General features: G+C 50.8%; 1 protein-coding gene across 4 annotated transcripts in view; it reads left to right on the top strand.

Annotated features, from left to right (window-relative positions):
• The window catches only part of TCOF1 (treacle ribosome biogenesis factor 1), a 926286-nt gene that overhangs the window by 642300 nt on the left and 265898 nt on the right, over positions 1 to 18088 (top strand). For 3 of the 4 annotated variants that reach the window (XM_069654046.1, XM_069654045.1, XM_069654048.1), the window contains exon 14: positions 14493 to 14675. The exons of the other annotated variant lie outside the window; for it this stretch is intronic. In XM_069654046.1, the coding sequence (XP_069510147.1) occupies positions 14493 to 14675 (183 nt within the window). The remainder of the gene's footprint in view (positions 1 to 14492; positions 14676 to 18088) is intronic. 4 annotated transcript variants of the gene reach the window in all.

Raw genomic sequence — 18088 nt, 5'->3', positions numbered from 1 at the left:
AACCAGGAGTGATTCCTGAGAGCCCAGAGAGATTGCTGTGAGCATCTCTGAGGGTGCAGGGCACTCTGCCTAGTTTATCTGGTGGCAGTGCCAATTTAAAGCGCAGGTTCAGACAGAGGACTATGATTTTATTTTGACTGTTGACAAGCACCTTACTATAGTTTGTTAGGATGAGATCTCCCCATTTAGCAATAGGGCTAAAAAGAAATTTCTTTTAAGTTAAATAAAACTCTTTGACAACATGATCTCCGGTCCAAGATCAACTTCTGGCTTGCCTCAGAAGACACAAAGATGCAGAGACCATGAACGAATGATGAGAAAGGAAGAATAGAAGAGGGAAATAAAAGACCAATGTGATGAGTAAGAAGTAGAGGAAGCAGCAGAGCATTTCAATTTTAGAGGGGGTGCATTTTGCACATCTAGGATTAGATGGATGAGGCAAGAGGTGACAGTGTGAAGGGAATCGGGGGTGGGGGGGAGAAAGAACAATTTGGGGTTGTCAATGCGAAAGTGACATGAGCAATTGCATTAGGTAATCGGAGAAGAGGGGGACAGTAAACGGAAAACAATAATGGGTTGAGCACAGTCTTGGAACACCAAAGGGTATTGGCTCGAAAAGGTGTGTCCAGCCCAATACACAGAATAGGATCAGTCAGAAAATTGTCCTGTCTCTGTCCTGGATGAAGATTTCATAAACATAAATGAATCCCAAAGACAGAACTTAAACATGACCTGTCATTTTGAACACTGTAGTGTCTACGAGGTTGCCATGTGGTAGAAACTGACAAGTTGCACACACAAAAAATTATTTCTGATGTTAATCTGCTTAGAATCACATGCTGTGCATAGTCCGTCATCCAGTGGTCACCGCGGAGTATTGCATTTTGTTTTTCGTAGTCAAAGGGGACGTCTACAAGGCGTGTCTAACACTATCCCTATAGTGACGTGCAGTGTACCCACATTCTCCAGCATGGGGTCTGGCATGGATTCACATGCTCATGAATATTCCCCGTCGTCAGGCTGGGAATCCTCGGTAAAGAAAAAACCAGTATCAGTTTCGATTCTGATCTGTCTTTCGTAGTAATAACCAATCACTGATCTCTGCGTCATACTGACCACAGCCAATGACTGCCCTCTACCTAAGCCCCGCCTCTGGCAGCCATCTTCAGATTTTTACCGCACGTTCATGTGTTGGGATCCTCGTGCTATTGCTCTCGAGCGTTAGTGCTATTTTTTTCACGTTTTTTCTCAAAAACTTCGTTTTTTCGGTCAAAAGAGCCTCAAGCTCCACCAACTCTCCATCCGATCAACGGGGACCCGTGTCGGATTCGTCTGCGCCCCTCAAGGGTGAAGATTTCGTCGAGCTATGCTTTTGGAGGACTCCAGAAGTTTCTCAGGCCCGGTCATGGCCCAGGAGAAGGGAAGCTCGACGCCCGGAAAGCTGTTCAGGGTCTGCCCTGGATGCCAGCTGCAGAACGTCTTCAAGGAGGAGTGCCTCTATTGGACGACATTTGGGATGAGGGCCTCACCCTCCTCAAGAACCCTTCCACGACGCCAGCTAGAAGAGACCGGTACGAGAAGAAGTACCGGGTCCCGGACACGGCCCCCCTGTGCCTCCGGGCGCAGCCTACCCCGGACTCCGTCGTCTCCGCGGCGGCCAGGAAGAAAGCGGGGGGGGGTGCGGCCTCCACATCGGCTTCCCCACGGGACGGCGAGGGAAAGAAATTGGACGCTATGGGACGCAGAGTCATCTCGTCTGCAGCGACGATGATTAAAGCGGCCAACGCCTTGGCTATCGTGGCCCGCTACGACAGGGAGCTCTGGTACAAACTGGCTCCTCTGCTGGACTTCCTGCCGGACGACAAGAGGGCAGAGGCCCTGGAGATCCTGCAGGAAGGTGAGGTGGCTTCGGACCACGCCATTACCGTTGCGACGGACATCGCCGACACTGGGTTCCGCCAGTTGGGCAACGGCGTTTGCCTTAGGCGGCGTGGATGGCTCAAGGCTACGGACTTCCGTCAAGACGTTCAGACCAGAGTCCTGGACATGCCCTTCGATGGGAACAACCTGTTTGGGAAAACAGTGGACGATTCCCTTCAGGCCATTAAAGCGGACACTGAGACGGCCCGGGCCCTTGGAGTTCTGCAACAACGACGGACGCCCTTTCGGAGCAGCGGAGGCAAGGGCGCCTCCAAAGGTTCCGGCGGCGGTTTCTCCACCTACCGTCAAGCGGCCCGCTCGTCGTCTCAGGAGGCCTACAGAGGACGAGGCAAGTCTGGCGGACCCCGCCGTTGTCGCCAAGGAGGTCAAGGCGGCAAAGCCTCGTCGAAGCAGGATTGAACCGGCCGTGGGGTCGGGCCCCCACCGAAGCACCCCGGTGGGAGGCCGGCTGGCGAGCTTCGTCAGCGTGTGGGAGTCCATCTCCACCGACCGTTGGGTGCTGGACGCCTTGGCCCGGGGCCACGCGCTCGAGTTTCAAAGAAGGTGCCCGCGCGTCCCCCCCCGTGGCCAGGAAAGAACTTCACGTCCCTCAACTTCTCCTGGAGGTAAAGGCGATGCTCAGGAAGGGCGCCATCGAACTTCGGGGCTCCGGAGTTTACTTGAGATACTTCCTCGTGAAGAAGACGGGGGGATGGCGCCCCATCCTGGACCTGCGACGTCTGAGCAAGTTCATCAAGGCGCAGAAGTTCCGGGTGGTCACCCTCCAGCACGCCTGGGTCAGCTGGAGGAAGGAGACTTCCTGTCGTCGTTGGATTTGGAGGATGCCTACTTCCATATTCCCATCCTAAAGGGGCACCGAAAATTCCTCAGGTTTGTGGTCCAAGGGCGTCATTACCAGTTCAAAGCCCTCCCCTTAGGACTACGGTCGGCACCCAGGGTATTCACCAAGTGCCTCGCACCGGTGGCGGCGCAGCTGCGCCGCGAGGGGGTCCACGTCTACCCCTACCTGGACGACTGGCTCATCCGAGCCAAGACGAGGGAGCTCGCCGTGGTTCACACGGCAAGGACCGTCCAACTTCTCACGGACCTGGGATTCTCCGTGAACTACGCCAAATCCCACCTGGTACCCGCGCAAGACGCTCTGTTTCTGGGAGCGAGGCTCAACACAGTGTCCCTTCTGGCCTCCCCGTCGGAGGAGAGGACCAGGACCATCCTGGGCAAGGTGCAGCGGATGTTGGTGGCCGACGCGGCCAAGGTGAGGTCCATCAAGTCCCTCCTCGGAATGATGTCTTCCTGAATCTACCTCATTCCCATGTGCAGGCTCCGGATGCGCCCGTTGCAGGAGTTCCTGGACGCGCGCTGGATCCAAACGACGGGCAGCTTCGAGGAAAGGGTCACACTCGACGAGAGTTTCCGACGAGCGATCCGGTGGTGGGGCACCCGCGCGCATCTGACGGCGGGCATGGACTTCCAGACCCCAGCCCACCAGGAGACAGTGACCACGGATGCCTCCCTGGAAGGGTGGGGAGCGCACACCGAAAATCTGCACGCAAGAGGCCTTTGGCTCCCGACGGAGAAATCCCTACATATCAATGTCCTGGAGCTCCGTGCAGTGTTTTGGGCCCTCAGGTCCTTCCTTCCGTCCCTCAAGGGCAAGGTGGTGAGGATCTTCACCGACAACACCACCACCATGTTTTACATCAGGAAACAGGGCGGAACCAGGTCCCCAGCACTGTCCAAGGAGGCGCAGGACCTGTGGCATTGGGCCGTCGCCCAAAGGATATTTCTGGTGCCGTTTCATCTGGCAGGGATAAAAAACACCATCGCCGACTCACTCAGCAGGGAGCTGCGCTCGTGCCACGAGTGGGAGCTACGGCAGGATCTAGTGGATCGCCTCTTCCGACGGTGGGGCACACCCCAGATCGACCTGTTCGCGACGGCGACGAACTCCAAGTGCCGGAGGTTCGCCAGCAGGTTTCCCCAGGCGAGGAGCATGGGCGATGCTTTCTCGTTCCCCTGGGAGGGCCTGTTCCTCTACGCGTTCCCTCCTTTGCCACTGCTAATCCGGCTCGTCAACCAGCTCAAGAGGTCACGGTGCAAGATGATCCTCGTCGCACCTGCGTGGCCGAGGCAGATATGGTTCCCGGACCTTCTGGACTTGTCAGCGTCCCCGCCAATCAAGCTGCCGGTGGACGCGGATCTACTCTCCAGGGAAGGAGGCGCCATCCTCCACCACGACCCGAAATCGCTGAACTTGCAGGCCTGGCTCCTGCAGCGCTAGAGTTTGGAGGATACGACATACCGGCCGACTGCAGAGAGGTTCTTGCAAAGGCCAGGGCGTCCTCGACTCTTAAATGCTACGGACACAAATGGAAGAGGTTCTCTGTCTGGTGCCACGCACAGAAGATTAACCCTCTACGGATTACGGCTCCCCAAGTACTGCCGTACCTGCTGACGCTGGCCAAAGCTGGACTGGCACACGCGTCCATCAAGATTCATCTTGCTGCGATCTCCCGATACACCAGAACCACGGGGCGGACATCCTTGTGGTCTCATCGTCTGGTGAAAGAGTTCATGAAGGGACTGTTCAGATCGTTCCCGCCGGTGAAGGCTCCGGCCCCAGCGTGGGAGCTCAACGTGGTGCTGACCAAGCTCATGGGTCCTCCGTTCGAGCCTCTGCACTCGGCTCCGTTGAAATTTCTGTCGTGGAAAACAGCGTTTCTTGTGGCCATCACCTCCGCACGACGAGTGGGAGAGATCCAGGCCCTTTCCTGTAAGGCCCCGTACTTGACTTTTCACGACACGAGGGTAGTGCTCAGGACGCACCCCTCCTTCATGCCCAAGGTACCGTCGGACTTCCATCTCAACGAACCCTTGGTGTTGCCTGTGTTCTTCCCGTCGCCTTCGTCGCCGGCTGAGAGGACTTTGCACTCGCTGGATGTGGCTAGAGCGCTGAATTTCTACGTGGACCGCACAAAGTGTTTTCGGAAGACGTCACAACTCTTTGTGAACTTTGGACCTGTCAATCAGGGGAAGGCTCTCTCGAAGGCTTCCATTTCCAGATGGCTCTCCGGCTGTATCATGTACTGTCACCGGTTGGCAAACCGACCGCTGCCTGGCCGTCCGAGAGCCCATTCCACCAGAGCGATCGCAGCTACCACGGCGTTCCTATCTGGTGTGCCCCTGCTGGACATATGCAGGGCTGCTACGTGGAGGTCGACGCACACCTTCACGAAATTCTACTGCGTCGACCGGGATTCCAGGGAGGAGTCCAGGGTCGGCCAAGCAGTGCTGCGCAACCTGTTCGCCTGAGGTGAGCCTGGTGAGGAGGTAAGATGCTTAATGTTGAGTTTGATGTAATGCTTAATGTGGAGCCTTTGCCACCTCCCGTGGTTGTGCATGTTTGTACTGCTATGTATTCTTCATGAGCATGTGAATCCATGCCAGACCCCATGCTGGAGAAGGAACAAGTTACTTACCTGTAACTGTTGTTCTCCAGCATGGGTCTGGCATGGATTCACATGCGAACCCTCCCGCCTACCCCTCTGCGGCTCTTCACTTGGTCATACTGCCACTTCACGTGCTTCCAAATCTGAAGATGGCTGCCAGAGGCGGGGCTTAGGTAGAGGGCAGTCATTGGCTGTGGTCAGTATGACGCAGAGATCAGTGATTGGTTATTACTACGAAAGACAGATCAGAATCGAAACTGATACTGGTTTTTTCTTTACCGAGGATTCCCAGCCTGACGACGGGGAATATTCATGAGCATGTGAATCCATGCCAGACCCATGCTGGAGAACAACAGTTACAGGTAAGTAACTTGTTCCATCCCTCACGCGTCGCGGTCCCTCAGATTGTTTTTTTCCGCCCAGATATTTGTCGCCTTTACGTGGAGCTCCTCGAGAGACATTGCAAAAACATTTATTCGACCTTTGGTCGTTATTAACTTATAACTACATTATTACTTTACATCCCTCCTTCGGCGTCGTAGTTGCGAAGCTGTCCACCGCCGATCAAGATCTTCGGCGGTGCCTACGGAGGAGGTTGTTCGGCGTTCGTCAAATACAGTAGGGAGAGTGGGGTTGTGGGACATTTATTTCTCTTTGAGAATGCTTTTCCCTTTCCCCTCCCTTCGGGGTTGTCACATGCAATTGGTTTCTCAGCTATGGAGAGGACACCCTTTAGGTTTTGCCCGTGTTGCAAGGGCAAGTTTACCTGGAAAGACCAGCATAAATAGTGTAACCATTGCTTGCCCCTCGACCACAAAGAAGATGGCTGTGCGGCCTGTCAGCTTCTTAAGCCGAAGACTTTCAAAGACCGCAGGGTCAAAAGGTGGGCAGCCTATGCCATGTCTAGGTCTGATTCCTCACCCGCCGCCGCCGAAAGTGACGAATGTGAAAACCCGACATCCGTTGCGGAAGTTGTAGACCTCTCTAAGGAGCGTTCACGCTCCTATTCGTCTGTCCCCGGCCCCGACAAACTCGTCTCATGCCCTGCTTATGGGGATGAACACCCCGGCGACACTGACGCACACAAAAAACACTCCCATAAACACACAACCCACGGCTCTTCCTCATCGAAGAGAGCATTAGCGCCAACGGAGACGTAGGTCCTACCGGCGGCCTCCTCAGACCATAAGTCTTAAGCCCCCCTTGCAACCGCGACTAGCGACTGGGCTACCCCCAGATACGGCCGCTATCACTAAACCGCCAGACGACACACACCGTCAGACATCGCCCGTCGGCGTAGAGCAAGCGACGCCTGTAACGTAGACGCCGGAGGTACCCTCGACAGTTTAGTTGTCGAGAGCCTGGCGCGGATTGTTTCCACCGATAGCCAGAGACGGACGGCGAAAGAAACGTTGATCACCGCTCACAAGGCCCGGGAGACGCGGAAAAGGTCAGAAGGAAGGCAGGAACTGCCCCCTCCGTGGAGAGTGTCTCCTAGCCTACCAGAAGGCTTTTCAGAAGGCGAGGGGAACCCTTCTTCGATCTTATGGGATAGGTTGAAGCGTTTTCAAACTGTATGGACAAAATGGAGAGATTTATGGAGAATCGGAACCTTCCGACACCCAAGAGATCAAGAGAGGGACCTCAGGGGGATCCCAGGGCCAAGTACCCTAGGCTGTTTAATCCCCCCAAGAGGATGTAGATTTATGATCTCACTGGAGAGGACCCCCACTTTCACGAGGATGACGAATTCTTAGGCAATGAAGGGGAACAAAACCTAGGAGGAAGGTTTTGAAGATAAACCAGATATGGGTGATGGGGGGGCTTTGGAGAAGACCCAGAAGAGAGCGCTTCACAGCCCTGGCAGTCCCCATCAGCGCTTTCAGACCCTGACTCCCTAAACCTGCCCCCCCACCAATGACTCACCTATTAGGAATATGTCACCTATAGACGATCAACCTACCTTTAATGCACTACTACGCAAGGCAGCAGCGCATTTCGAAATCGAGACCGGGGAAATTTCTCCTGACAGACTTTCTAGAAAAGATCAAGGAGAAACCACCTGTCAGTCAAACCATTCCCCTCCTTGCCTCAGTAAAGAGACGAATTATCCCTTCACTATCTACACCCGTGTTGATCATAGGGGTCAACCCGAGGATAGAAAAATGTAGTCCTTCCCCATTGGACCTGTTATACATCAGGGGCCACTCGGTACCAGACTCCTTAGTGGTGATTAATACAAGGAAAAGAGCAGGGGTCCCGCTGTCAACTAGCGAGGCACCACCAGATAAAGACGGTAAAAAATTGTATGCCCTAGGAAAGATGATTACAGCCTCGGCTGCCTTTTCCGCAAGAATTGCCAACAACTCCTCTTTGCTGGCAAGTTACGCAGATGCACAATGGAGCAAACTACGTAAGGACATTGGGGAGGTACTGGAACCCCTACGTACTCTGCTTCTAGCCACGGTTACTGAAGGGCCCTTAGTCAACCAAAGCATCAAAAATACTCTGGATGCTGCAGAAATGGCTGGGAGTTCCCTAGTCCAAGGAATCCCCCTCAAACGCCATGTATTGCTATGGAATTCAGGCTTTAAACCTGAAACGCAAGCATCTCTAATTAACAAACCTATAGAAGATGCCAACCTCTTTGGTAAGGGGGTGGATGAGGCACTAGAGACCGCAAAAAAGGAATTTGACACATCAAAAACCTAGACCAAATTTCAAGGCCTCCCAACAGACGGGTTTATGGCAACAGACGCTTTTTTCGAGGCCAACGCCAACAGCAATACTCTACAGGTAACTGGTCCTCTAACCAAGGCACCAGTGGACAATGCAACCAAAGAGGACAACGTTGTGGCAAGGGAAGAGGTCGGGGTCCCACCCCTAGAGGGTCCCAAGCCACCAACACCAAATGACTCAAAGATTCGGGTCCCCTCCCATGCATCGCCGGTCGGGGACCAGTTAACATCCTTTCTTCCAGCATGGGAGGGTATAACATCAGACCGCTGGGTACTATAAACCATAGCCAGCGGTTACTGTATAGAATTCAACAGTTCCCCTACGTACAGACCCCCAAGAGGACGAGGCATGTCAAAAGAACACCTTGCCATCCTTTTCACGAAGTGGACCAACTACTAGAAAAAGGAGCTATAGAGGTTGTGCCTCTATCTCAGGTAACGAAAGGTATTTATTCAGTGTACTTTCTTGTACCCAAAAAGGACTTAACCATGCGCCCTGTACTAGATCTGCGGCCAGCGAACAAATTTGTCAAACCTCAAAAGTTTCGTATGTTGACTCTACAGGAGGTAATCCCCCTGCTTTCACAGGGAGATTACATGACAACACTGGACATGAAAGATGCATACTTTCATATTTTAACGTGGCGAGCGCACAGGAAATACCTCAGGTTCATGATAGAGGGCAAACACTACCAGTTCAGAGTGCTACCCTTCGGCATAGCATCAGCGCCGAGAGTATTCACGAAGGTACTAGCTGTGGCAGCAGCCCACCTGCGCAGGTTGTCCATCCCAGTATACGCTTACCTCGACGATTGGCTCATAACAGGGGATTCTTACGAAACCTGCTTCTCAAATGCCCAAAAGACTGTAGACCTTTTGTTTCAACTGGGCTTCTCCATCAACGAGAAGAAGTCCTGTTTAGACCCCAGCCAGATCAAACAATTCCTAGGGGCTCTAATTCAAACAAAGGACGCCCTCTTCTTCCCCTCCAACAAGAGGGTCCTAAACATGCTGTTTCAGATCCCTTAATACGTGACCGGTCGAGAGGTGACGGTACGCCAAGCAATGCGCTTACTAGGGATGATGGCGTCCTGCATTTATTTGGCACCGTACGCGCGCCTGCACATGCGCACAATGCAAGAGTGGCTCAACAGCCAGTGGTGTCAGGCCAGCGGACAATGGGACGATCTAGTGGTGGTGTTGCAGGTCTTGGTTCTCTTGCTAAGGTGGTGGTCGAAGGTAAACCTGGTAATAGGGAAACCATTCGCCACCCCCGCAGTGGAAGCCACTCTAACCACAGACGCATCCCTCACAGGATGGGGGGCTCACCTATCCCATCAGACTGCTCACAGAGTTTGGACTCCGAGCATAGCATCCAAGCACATAAACTTACTGGAGCTACTAGGTGTGTTCAAGGCACTGAAATCCTTCCAGGCACACCTGCAAGGGAAGACCGTGATGGTCCTCACGGACAGCACCACAGCCATGTACTACCTCAACAAGCAAGGGGGCACTCACTCTCCAGGACTGTCCAAGCTGTCCCAGAACATCTAGAAGTGGGCTCTCAAACACCTGTTCCTACTGTCGCAACATGTACCAGGGGAACTCAATCTGCTAGCAGACGAACTCAGCAGAGACTTCCCTCTGCCCTCGGAGTACGAATGGCGGTTACACGAAGACATCGTCTTCACACAATGGTGATTCCCAGAAATAGATCTGTTCGCAACTCTGGAGAACTCCCAATGCCTAGATTACGCCTCCAGGTACTGTTAAGGAGAATTCTCTCTTTAGGCTGAATTTCCTAACCTAGTGAGTCCCCCAGCAGCTTTGCTGGATTTCTGGAGTTTGTTTTTTTTCTCCTGCCAAGAGTGAGACTCTTTCTCCCACTCTTGGACAATATTTATGGTATTCCTTTGACTGTTAATGTGTTTTATGGGCTATGAGGTCCTTTACTCCATAGGGTCTCATGTGTTTTTACGATGTGTTACACAGCACCCTCCGTGCAGTAACACAGGGGTGTCATAGTGACACCCCACCATAGACTCCATACCCTGGGACTGACTACTGTCTCCCAGGGCATGTAAAGTCCCCATTGGCTTTACTAGTCCCAAATTATTAACAGAAACCAGTACAAACCATCATATTGTGGACGTACTGGTCGGGGCAATTCGATTGCCCCGGGGTCTGTTAGTCGAGGGGGCACGTCTCCGTCCCCCCTGATCGAGTTTTGGCTGGTGGCAGTGGAAACTACTTTTTATATTCGACCGCGAATATTTCCCTATGGGATTTTCCCATTGTTCGAGGCTACCAACTTTAATTATTTAATTCTCATGGCCTCGAACATACCGCCGGTTTATTTATTTAATATTAATTCGCCGGTTGGTATTTTTTTGCCAGGACTAGATTTTTAAAATGGCGTTTGTGTTCTCTTCTGTGACTCCAACCCAAGTCGAGCCCTTTGTTCCACTTTTTGGCGAGCTTCTCCACAGAAGCCTCCAAAAGTGGTGCCACTCTGTCTGGGTACCACAGGGGGTGTGGGAGGGGGTTTAGGCACCCTGGACTGAGTTACCTTGGTAACTCAAGTCGCACTCTTGTGTGATTGTCCCAAGTGGTGAGCCGGCCGGCTAACCACTTAGCATGTTTGATTGACAGCTAGGCTGAGTGAATGGGGGTGTGCTGCATAAAAGCAGGGCTTTAGGGACTGGAACTTCAGAAGTCGCCACAGGACCTGAGAATCCGACGAGGGAGAAGCTGAGCCGACCTACCACGACACCACCGGTGGAGCCCTGCGGAACCGACTCGCCACTTCCCGACGACAGATCTCCCGGCTGGAGAGGCTTCTTCCCCTGACTGGTGGGCATAGCCAGTTTACCTTCTTTCTTCGCACCCCAGACCGGTTTGTGGTCGAATTGCCCGTGCCAAGCACCCCGGCAACCGGATAGCCACTTACCACTGAACCGCGAATCAACGGACCGCTCCTTGTACCTGAGAAACTCCACGGCTGGTTTCTTCCCTGGCAGTGCAACGGACTCCTGTCTTCCTCCCCGACGAGATCCTCTCTTCCCCCGGACGAAGCACCGACTTGCATCCGCTGCCGGTAACAACTGCCCCCGCTGGAGTATTCTCACCACTTTAAGGTACCGTGTCCGCCAGGCCTCCCTTTCTAAAGGTTGCTACAAGGTAATAGCCCCTTAACCTTCTGGACTGGGCTGGCCGCCTTAACCCTCCAACTGGTCCCTTTCCTTGATCCAACTCCTTTTTGAACCGTTACAAGACTTTTGTGCACTGCAACCGTGTGACCTTGGACACATTTCGTTTCGATCCTCTTAAAACGGATCCGGCCTACTGACTCTGAATTCATGGTGTTACTTTGCCTTCCTCTCTTGTTGTGTTCGTGAAAAAGTGTTGGGATCTGTTTCAATTTATTCTCTGCCTTTCTCTCCCTTTTTAAAACGAATTATTAGAGTGCCATCTACGTTAAGCGCTCGCCTTTGTCTGAAAATAAGTGGGGCTTTACTTAAGACTTGTCTAATATTCTTTTAAGGGAGTGTATATCTTTTAGTGACCGTGTTTTGAATTGCTTACAATTAGTGCCTGTGTTTTTCTAGATGTGGTTTTAAATAAATAATTAAATCTTTTACACCAAGCCCTGGTCAGTGTTTACTTATTCTATTGTGTTCTCTTGACCTATTGTGAATACCCTGTATACTGCCTAACTCTTCTTGAGGGAAGTCTGACTGCTCAGCCACAGCTACCAAGTGAATCTGTGTGGTACAGACTGCTACCAAGTGGGTTTACTGCCAAACACCTGTAGTCTCAAATCTTTTGCAGTGGTCCCAGAGGGAACTTTACAGGTTTCCGCCTAACAGGCACCCCCAGAACCAATCCAAGGGGAACGGTCTATCGATACCATGGTCAGGGAAATGTTATGCTTCCCCCCCCCCCACCCCGACTCCCCTTCTCAACAAGATAGTACACAAGATGCACCAGGAACAAGTTGCCATGATACTGGTGGCCCCTATGTGGGCCAGTCAGCCATGGTTCGCTCACTTGATGGAGATGTCCCTATCTCCTCCAATGAAACTTCCCTGCCCATACAACATGCTGTCACAGGACAAGGGCAGGACACTACATCCATGCCCTCAGACCATGAATTTAGCAGCTTGTCTCCTGAGATCATAGAATTTGGACATTTACAACTCCCGCAGAGATGCATGGACATTCTCAGGGAGGCTAGAAAGCCTAACACTCGTCACTGTTATTCTAGCAATTGCAAAAGATTTGTCATCTGGTGTAGGGGAAGGCGCATCAACCCAGTTGACTGCTCTCCCACATAAAGTGTTCTGTACCTGACTCACTCACTAGACTCGGGCTTGGTGTTTAACTCTATTAAAGTCCATTTAGCTGCACTTTCCGCATACACCACTTCCCAACTTAGTGTCATGGTGGAAAGTCCCAGTTATTAAAGCCTTCATGGAAGGAGTGAAGAGGATCCACCCTCCCATAGCCAACCCCACTCCCGGATGGGACCTAAATGTGGTACTAACCAGGCTCATGGGGTCACCCTTTGAACCCATGCAGAAAGCAACACATAAAGACCTCACTCTTAATTAAGACTGCTTTTCTAATAGCTATCACCTCCATTAGGAGAGTAAGTGAACTACTAGCGCTCTCTGTACTAGACCACTTTGTAACAGTTCACAAGGATAAGGTGGTTCTACGCACACATCCTAGGTTTGCACCAAAATGTATCTCTAAATTCCATGTCAAACAGTCAATGGAACTACCAACATTCTTTCAAAATCCTTCAAACTTAGGTGAGAAGAGCCTGCATACACTGGATGTTCGCAGAGCCGTGATGTTTTATATGGAAAGAACTAGACCATTGAGAAAGACTAATCAGTTCTTTGTCTCGGTGGCAGCAGGAAGAGGAGATGCAGTTTCAAAATCCTCTATTTCTAGATGGATTGTACAACACATCACTCTGTTTCTCTCTTGCTAAGAGAGAAATACCCTTCAAGCCAAGAGCACACGCCACTTGAGGCACCCGGACTTCAATAGCTTTAATTGCAAATGTCCCTCTTGAGTCCATTTGCAAAGCGGCAACCTGGAGTTTTGTTCACACCTTTACAAAACACTACTGTCTAGATGCCCACTCTAGAGCTGATTCCCAGGTGGGACAAGCAGTATTAAGACCTCTTTTTTCTACTGTTCCTTCTCACAACCCACCTCCAACTCCGGGTACTGCTCGCTAGTCTATGCACAGCATGTGATTCGAAGCAGATTAACAAACATCAGAAGACAATGCATTACTTACCGTAAAAGCATTTCTGATGGTTGTATCTGCTTAGATTCACATGCGCCCACCCTTCCTCCCTGCTTGGATGGAAGGAACATAGACTTTCTTCTATATCTCTCTTTTCTGTACTTACTCACGTCTAGTAGGCTCCCTCAGGGCAGAAAAAATACAAACAGAGGGACCTCGACGCGTGAGGGATTGTGGGTACACTGCACGTCACTATAGCGATAGTGTTACAGACACGCCTTGTCGATGTCCGCTTTTCGACTACGAAAAACAAAATGCAATACTCAGCAGTGACCACTGGATGTCGGACTATGCACAGCATGTGAATCTAAGCAGATACAACCATCAGAAATGCTTTTACGGTAAGTAATGCATTGTCATACTACTGCCACCAACATGTCTGGGCCATCGGTTAATATGGGAAAAGAATGGGGAAACATGGTTTTGAGAGAGTAGTAGTACAATACACTCAAATCTGTGACATGTTCTCCCGGCATGGGAGCCTTAAGCTCCCACTAGTGCCCCCAAAATTAAGTGTTCAATCAGGAGTAGTGTTTGAAAAGAACTAACTTCCAAACGTCAGGTAATGGCAACAAAATGGCAGATATGCTTGGGGTCCAATTGTAGTCGGGGGGGGGGGCCTGCCAAAATAAAAATGTACTGACCGTATTGTACAATGCATTTGTCATAGACTATCCTTTTTTGTTTACATGGTCTCTGAAGCAGGCTTTTGGAGTTATGTAGTTTGGAAAACCAGACATTTCTTAACCAGTTTGTTTACAGGCTGACTGCTTGGTGCTGTGGTCAGTTCCAAATATAATCGTTTGGTGGTGAGGGGTGAACGTATTCCTACCCATTTTAGTAGTGAATCAAATTATGCAGCTTTTTATCTGGGGCACCTTTAGAGGTATAATCTGTCCTCAATGTAAAGTGCTCCTATTTGGCCGTTTGGCTTGCATGATAGGTCATGAGGCAGCTAATCTGCAGTACAGTTTACATCTCTGCTCTCCTCCCGTTTGGTATTCAACTTGTTAGCATACGTGTTTATGTTGCATTCAGGCAAAGCCAGGCGATAAAGCAGTGGTGAAGTTGACCTCACCTATCAAAGCGGCACCCAACACCCCAGTATCCAGCATAGGGAAAGTTGCTACGCCAGCTTCGAAATCGACACCTGCCAAGGCTGCTGCGGAAAGCTCTGAAAGCAGCGGTTCCACAGATGGTGAAGAGGACCAGCCCACGCCGGTAGGTAGTGCATTCATGTATAGGACTTTGTTTGCTAATTTTGTATTTAAAATTCTTTCTGGGCTATAAGTGTTGTAGAAAACCTAATGCAGCATAAATACAAAAGTCAGTAGGGGGAATGGAGCCCAACTAACAACCATATTTGACCTGCACCCACATTCCCCAAAAATCTAGACCTGACATTTGAATAAGACCTTTTTGACTGCAAAACGTGGTTCATTTGTTCTGTCCTCAGGAACAGAAAGCGATTCCAGAAACCCTACCACAGGATTACTAAAGTACAAGAAAATAGTAATGGCATGGAAAGTAATGACGATTTTTTAATTCCTAATAGGCATTTCTTTGAAAAAGCAGATATTAAAATGATTTTCAAGGAAAAGAATTGTAGGACCAAGTCTCTTCTTTACTGGTAACTCATTTTATATACAAAAAGTATGCACAATTGGCAATGTACCAAGTCGTTAAGGCCATATTAAAACTAGTATTCGTGCAAGCGCTGGTTTTGTCACATAGGGGTAATGTCCCTCTTATGGTTTTGCCAAAATGTGCCTTAAGGCTTTTGCGTTATGCATTCCACACCACTGCTCACCTTGTCATGAGTGTAATTTTGGCTGTATTTCTCCAGTATTTTCTTTCCACTATCTTACCATTGGTTTTCGAAATCAGTTTAAAGTGTGCTGCATTGCCATCTTGTGTGTAATTCTCCCTACTTAATGAGTCCCCCAGCACTTGTTGATGGACAATTGGATTGTTGTCACTCTCCCGAGTGGCAACCTTTTTTTTCCCTCCTTTTCTGTGCCTCTGAGAACCCTATTTGGTTTCTCTTGGTGGAGTCTGCTTTCCTGCATCTTTTTATGGCATATGTATCTTCCTATTGCAGCACACAGCACCTTCTGTGCAGGATTTTCCTTTATTTTTCTGTGATAAGGGGGATAGATGTTATCCTACCCATGTATCCCTTTTCTCACATATCCTTTAACTTTATATTTAGTGACAAGTCTGAGTGGCTGGTGGCAGTGGATGATTTTCTACCGATTTTGTGAAACTTGCATCGCAGGCTGTATTCCCAGCTGCGGTAAGGGACACATGGGACACACTTATTCCAAAATGGTGCCCGTCTTCTTTTATCATCAACTCACGACTTGTATTTACTTGAGCCGCCTTCTGCCATTCTGGGTGGTGGAAGTTCTGCCCCTTCCTTTGTCTTCACCGGGCTCCCATTGGGAAGCATGCTTGAAGGCGCCAGTGTTTGGAGAATTCTAATTTCTGTGCTAATTCCCTTCAACCTTAGAGACCCCCACCTCTTTTGCTGGACTTTAGGACTTCTTAATTTTAACCCTAGAGTGAGTGAAACCTTTTTTTACTCTCATGTGTTTTGACTTGATGTATTTCCACTGTTTTGGGAGTCTGACAAACCTCCATAGGCATCTACTTTTTGTATGCTGACACACCTTCAATGCAGTGTCGGAGAAATCCTTTTGATTAGATACCCTTTCCTATGAGAACTACTGTTCCTAAGAATAGTAAAGTGAAATTAACTTTCTCCAGCATGGGGTCTGGCATGGATTCACATGCTCATGAATATTCCCCATCAGGCTGGGAATCCTCGGTAAAAGAAAAAAGTTTCACTTTCTTTTATAAACTGTCTTTCTCCTAAAAACCAATCACTGCGCTCTGGGTCATACTGCCCCCAGCCGATGACTGCCCTCTCCCTAAGCCCCTCCTCTGGCAGCTATCTTCAGATTTTTACCACACGTTCAAGTGTTGAGAGTCCTTGCGTTTTGCTCTTTTAGCTTTCTGCATTTTTCCTTGCTTTTTCGGTCAGAAAACTGTTTTTTGTTCAATCAAGCCTTTGTGCTCCATCGCTTCGCTTATCCATCGGATCAACGGGGACACGTTTTTCGGCCTTTCTTTCCCCCCTGAAGGGCTTAAACTGTAGATTTGTTTTCTTCTTGGAAACCTCCAATAGCCCATCAGGCCTACACCGCACCAGATCATGTTGTCGTCGGAGGACAACTGGGCTTCCCGCTTCAAGCTGTGCACCAGCTGCGGTTTGTGGAATGTTTTGACGAGCATTCCCAGTGCGTGCATTGTTTGCGCCCGATGCACAAGGAGGAAGATTGTGAGATTTGCCGTGGCTTCTCCAAGCACACGATTACCGACCGACATGGCCGACTGGCGATGTGGCTCAAGGCCAAGGCTTCTACCCAAAGTGGTCCTCAGGGTCATGCTTCATCCGTATCCAGCCAACCTGAGCAGGCTTCTAAGTCCTTTGAGGGCGCTCCATCTGTGGGGGCCCAAGAACAGGCAAAGCACCGAGTCCACTTCCGCTGGGGTCGCAGCACAGGCGTGTCCCACAATGTTTAGGGTGCGCACATAGTCTCCGTTTGCTTCGCTCTCCAGCTCTTCATCGAGGAGAAAGTGAGCTACCCCAGGGAAGCTGCCGGAGAAGCCAGAGAAGGCTAGACGGGAAAAGGGATCTGTCCTTCTGGCGCAGGCCAAGATGGCTTCTCCCATCGAGATGCTTGATGCTGCCCTCTCAGCCCAGGGGACCCCGGTGGTGGCCAGAGTGGCAATCCTCCCAGACGGCAGGCCAAACCAGTGGAGAAGACCCCGGAGAAGAGGATGCCGGAACCCAGCCCTAAGCTGACCGCTTATGACCTGAATAAAAGGGTTGGGGGGAGGGGGTGTGGAAGAGCTTCAAGGCACCGGGGGCCACCTCCGTCGAAGAAAAGGAAGTGGCACCCTACGCCTCTGTTACAGCCGTCGCTGCCCACCCCGTTCCCCCAGGGATTCTGGGACGCACGAGGCTATGACAGACACCGACGACTGGCCTCTCACCGCCGCCAAGGGCTTCTCTTTTCATTGCATGATTGTCTGAACTTTTTCAGCTCACCCCGGAAGAGAAGAAAAAGGAAGGTTTCCTGTACCAATGCCGGGCGGCGAAGAGGAAATCAATTCTGTTGATGCCATTCCTGGATGACGTCTCGGATGTGTTACGCTCACCTGATATCCACGGGGACGCCTATATGCCCTGGTTGCCAGATTTCCCCCCATATGTACTCAATTTGGGATGATGTCTTCTATAGCAGGTGGGCCTGAAAACACAGGAGGACTGAGTTTAGGTTCATATTTCGTTTCCTCCCACCAGCCCCTTGGACTCGACCTGAAGGCCCCCCGCCCCCTCCTCACCTTGCTATGTCTGGCGTGCTCTCCGTCCTGCTTTCTGTGCAGGGGCGCGTAGTTTCTGCAGGTTGAAGCGACCGAGTTAACTTCACTAAGGCCAACCCATTCAAGTGCCTTTAAAGAGGTGTAGTTTTTGAGGGCCTTTGCTTTCTTGCGGGCTGTTAATGTCTTTCCCTGATTGTTTCCCCCTTAGGTATGCGGAGGTTCGCTGGGTGCGCTCCCTGGGT

Source organism: Ambystoma mexicanum, chromosome 3q (genome assembly GCF_040938575.1).
Source record: "Ambystoma mexicanum isolate Mex_15411 chromosome 3q, UKY_AmexF1_1, whole genome shotgun sequence".
Taxonomy (NCBI): domain Eukaryota; kingdom Metazoa; phylum Chordata; class Amphibia; order Caudata; family Ambystomatidae; genus Ambystoma; species Ambystoma mexicanum.
Note: the sequence above shows the minus strand (reverse complement) of the source record. Positions and strands in the feature narration are given on the sequence as shown.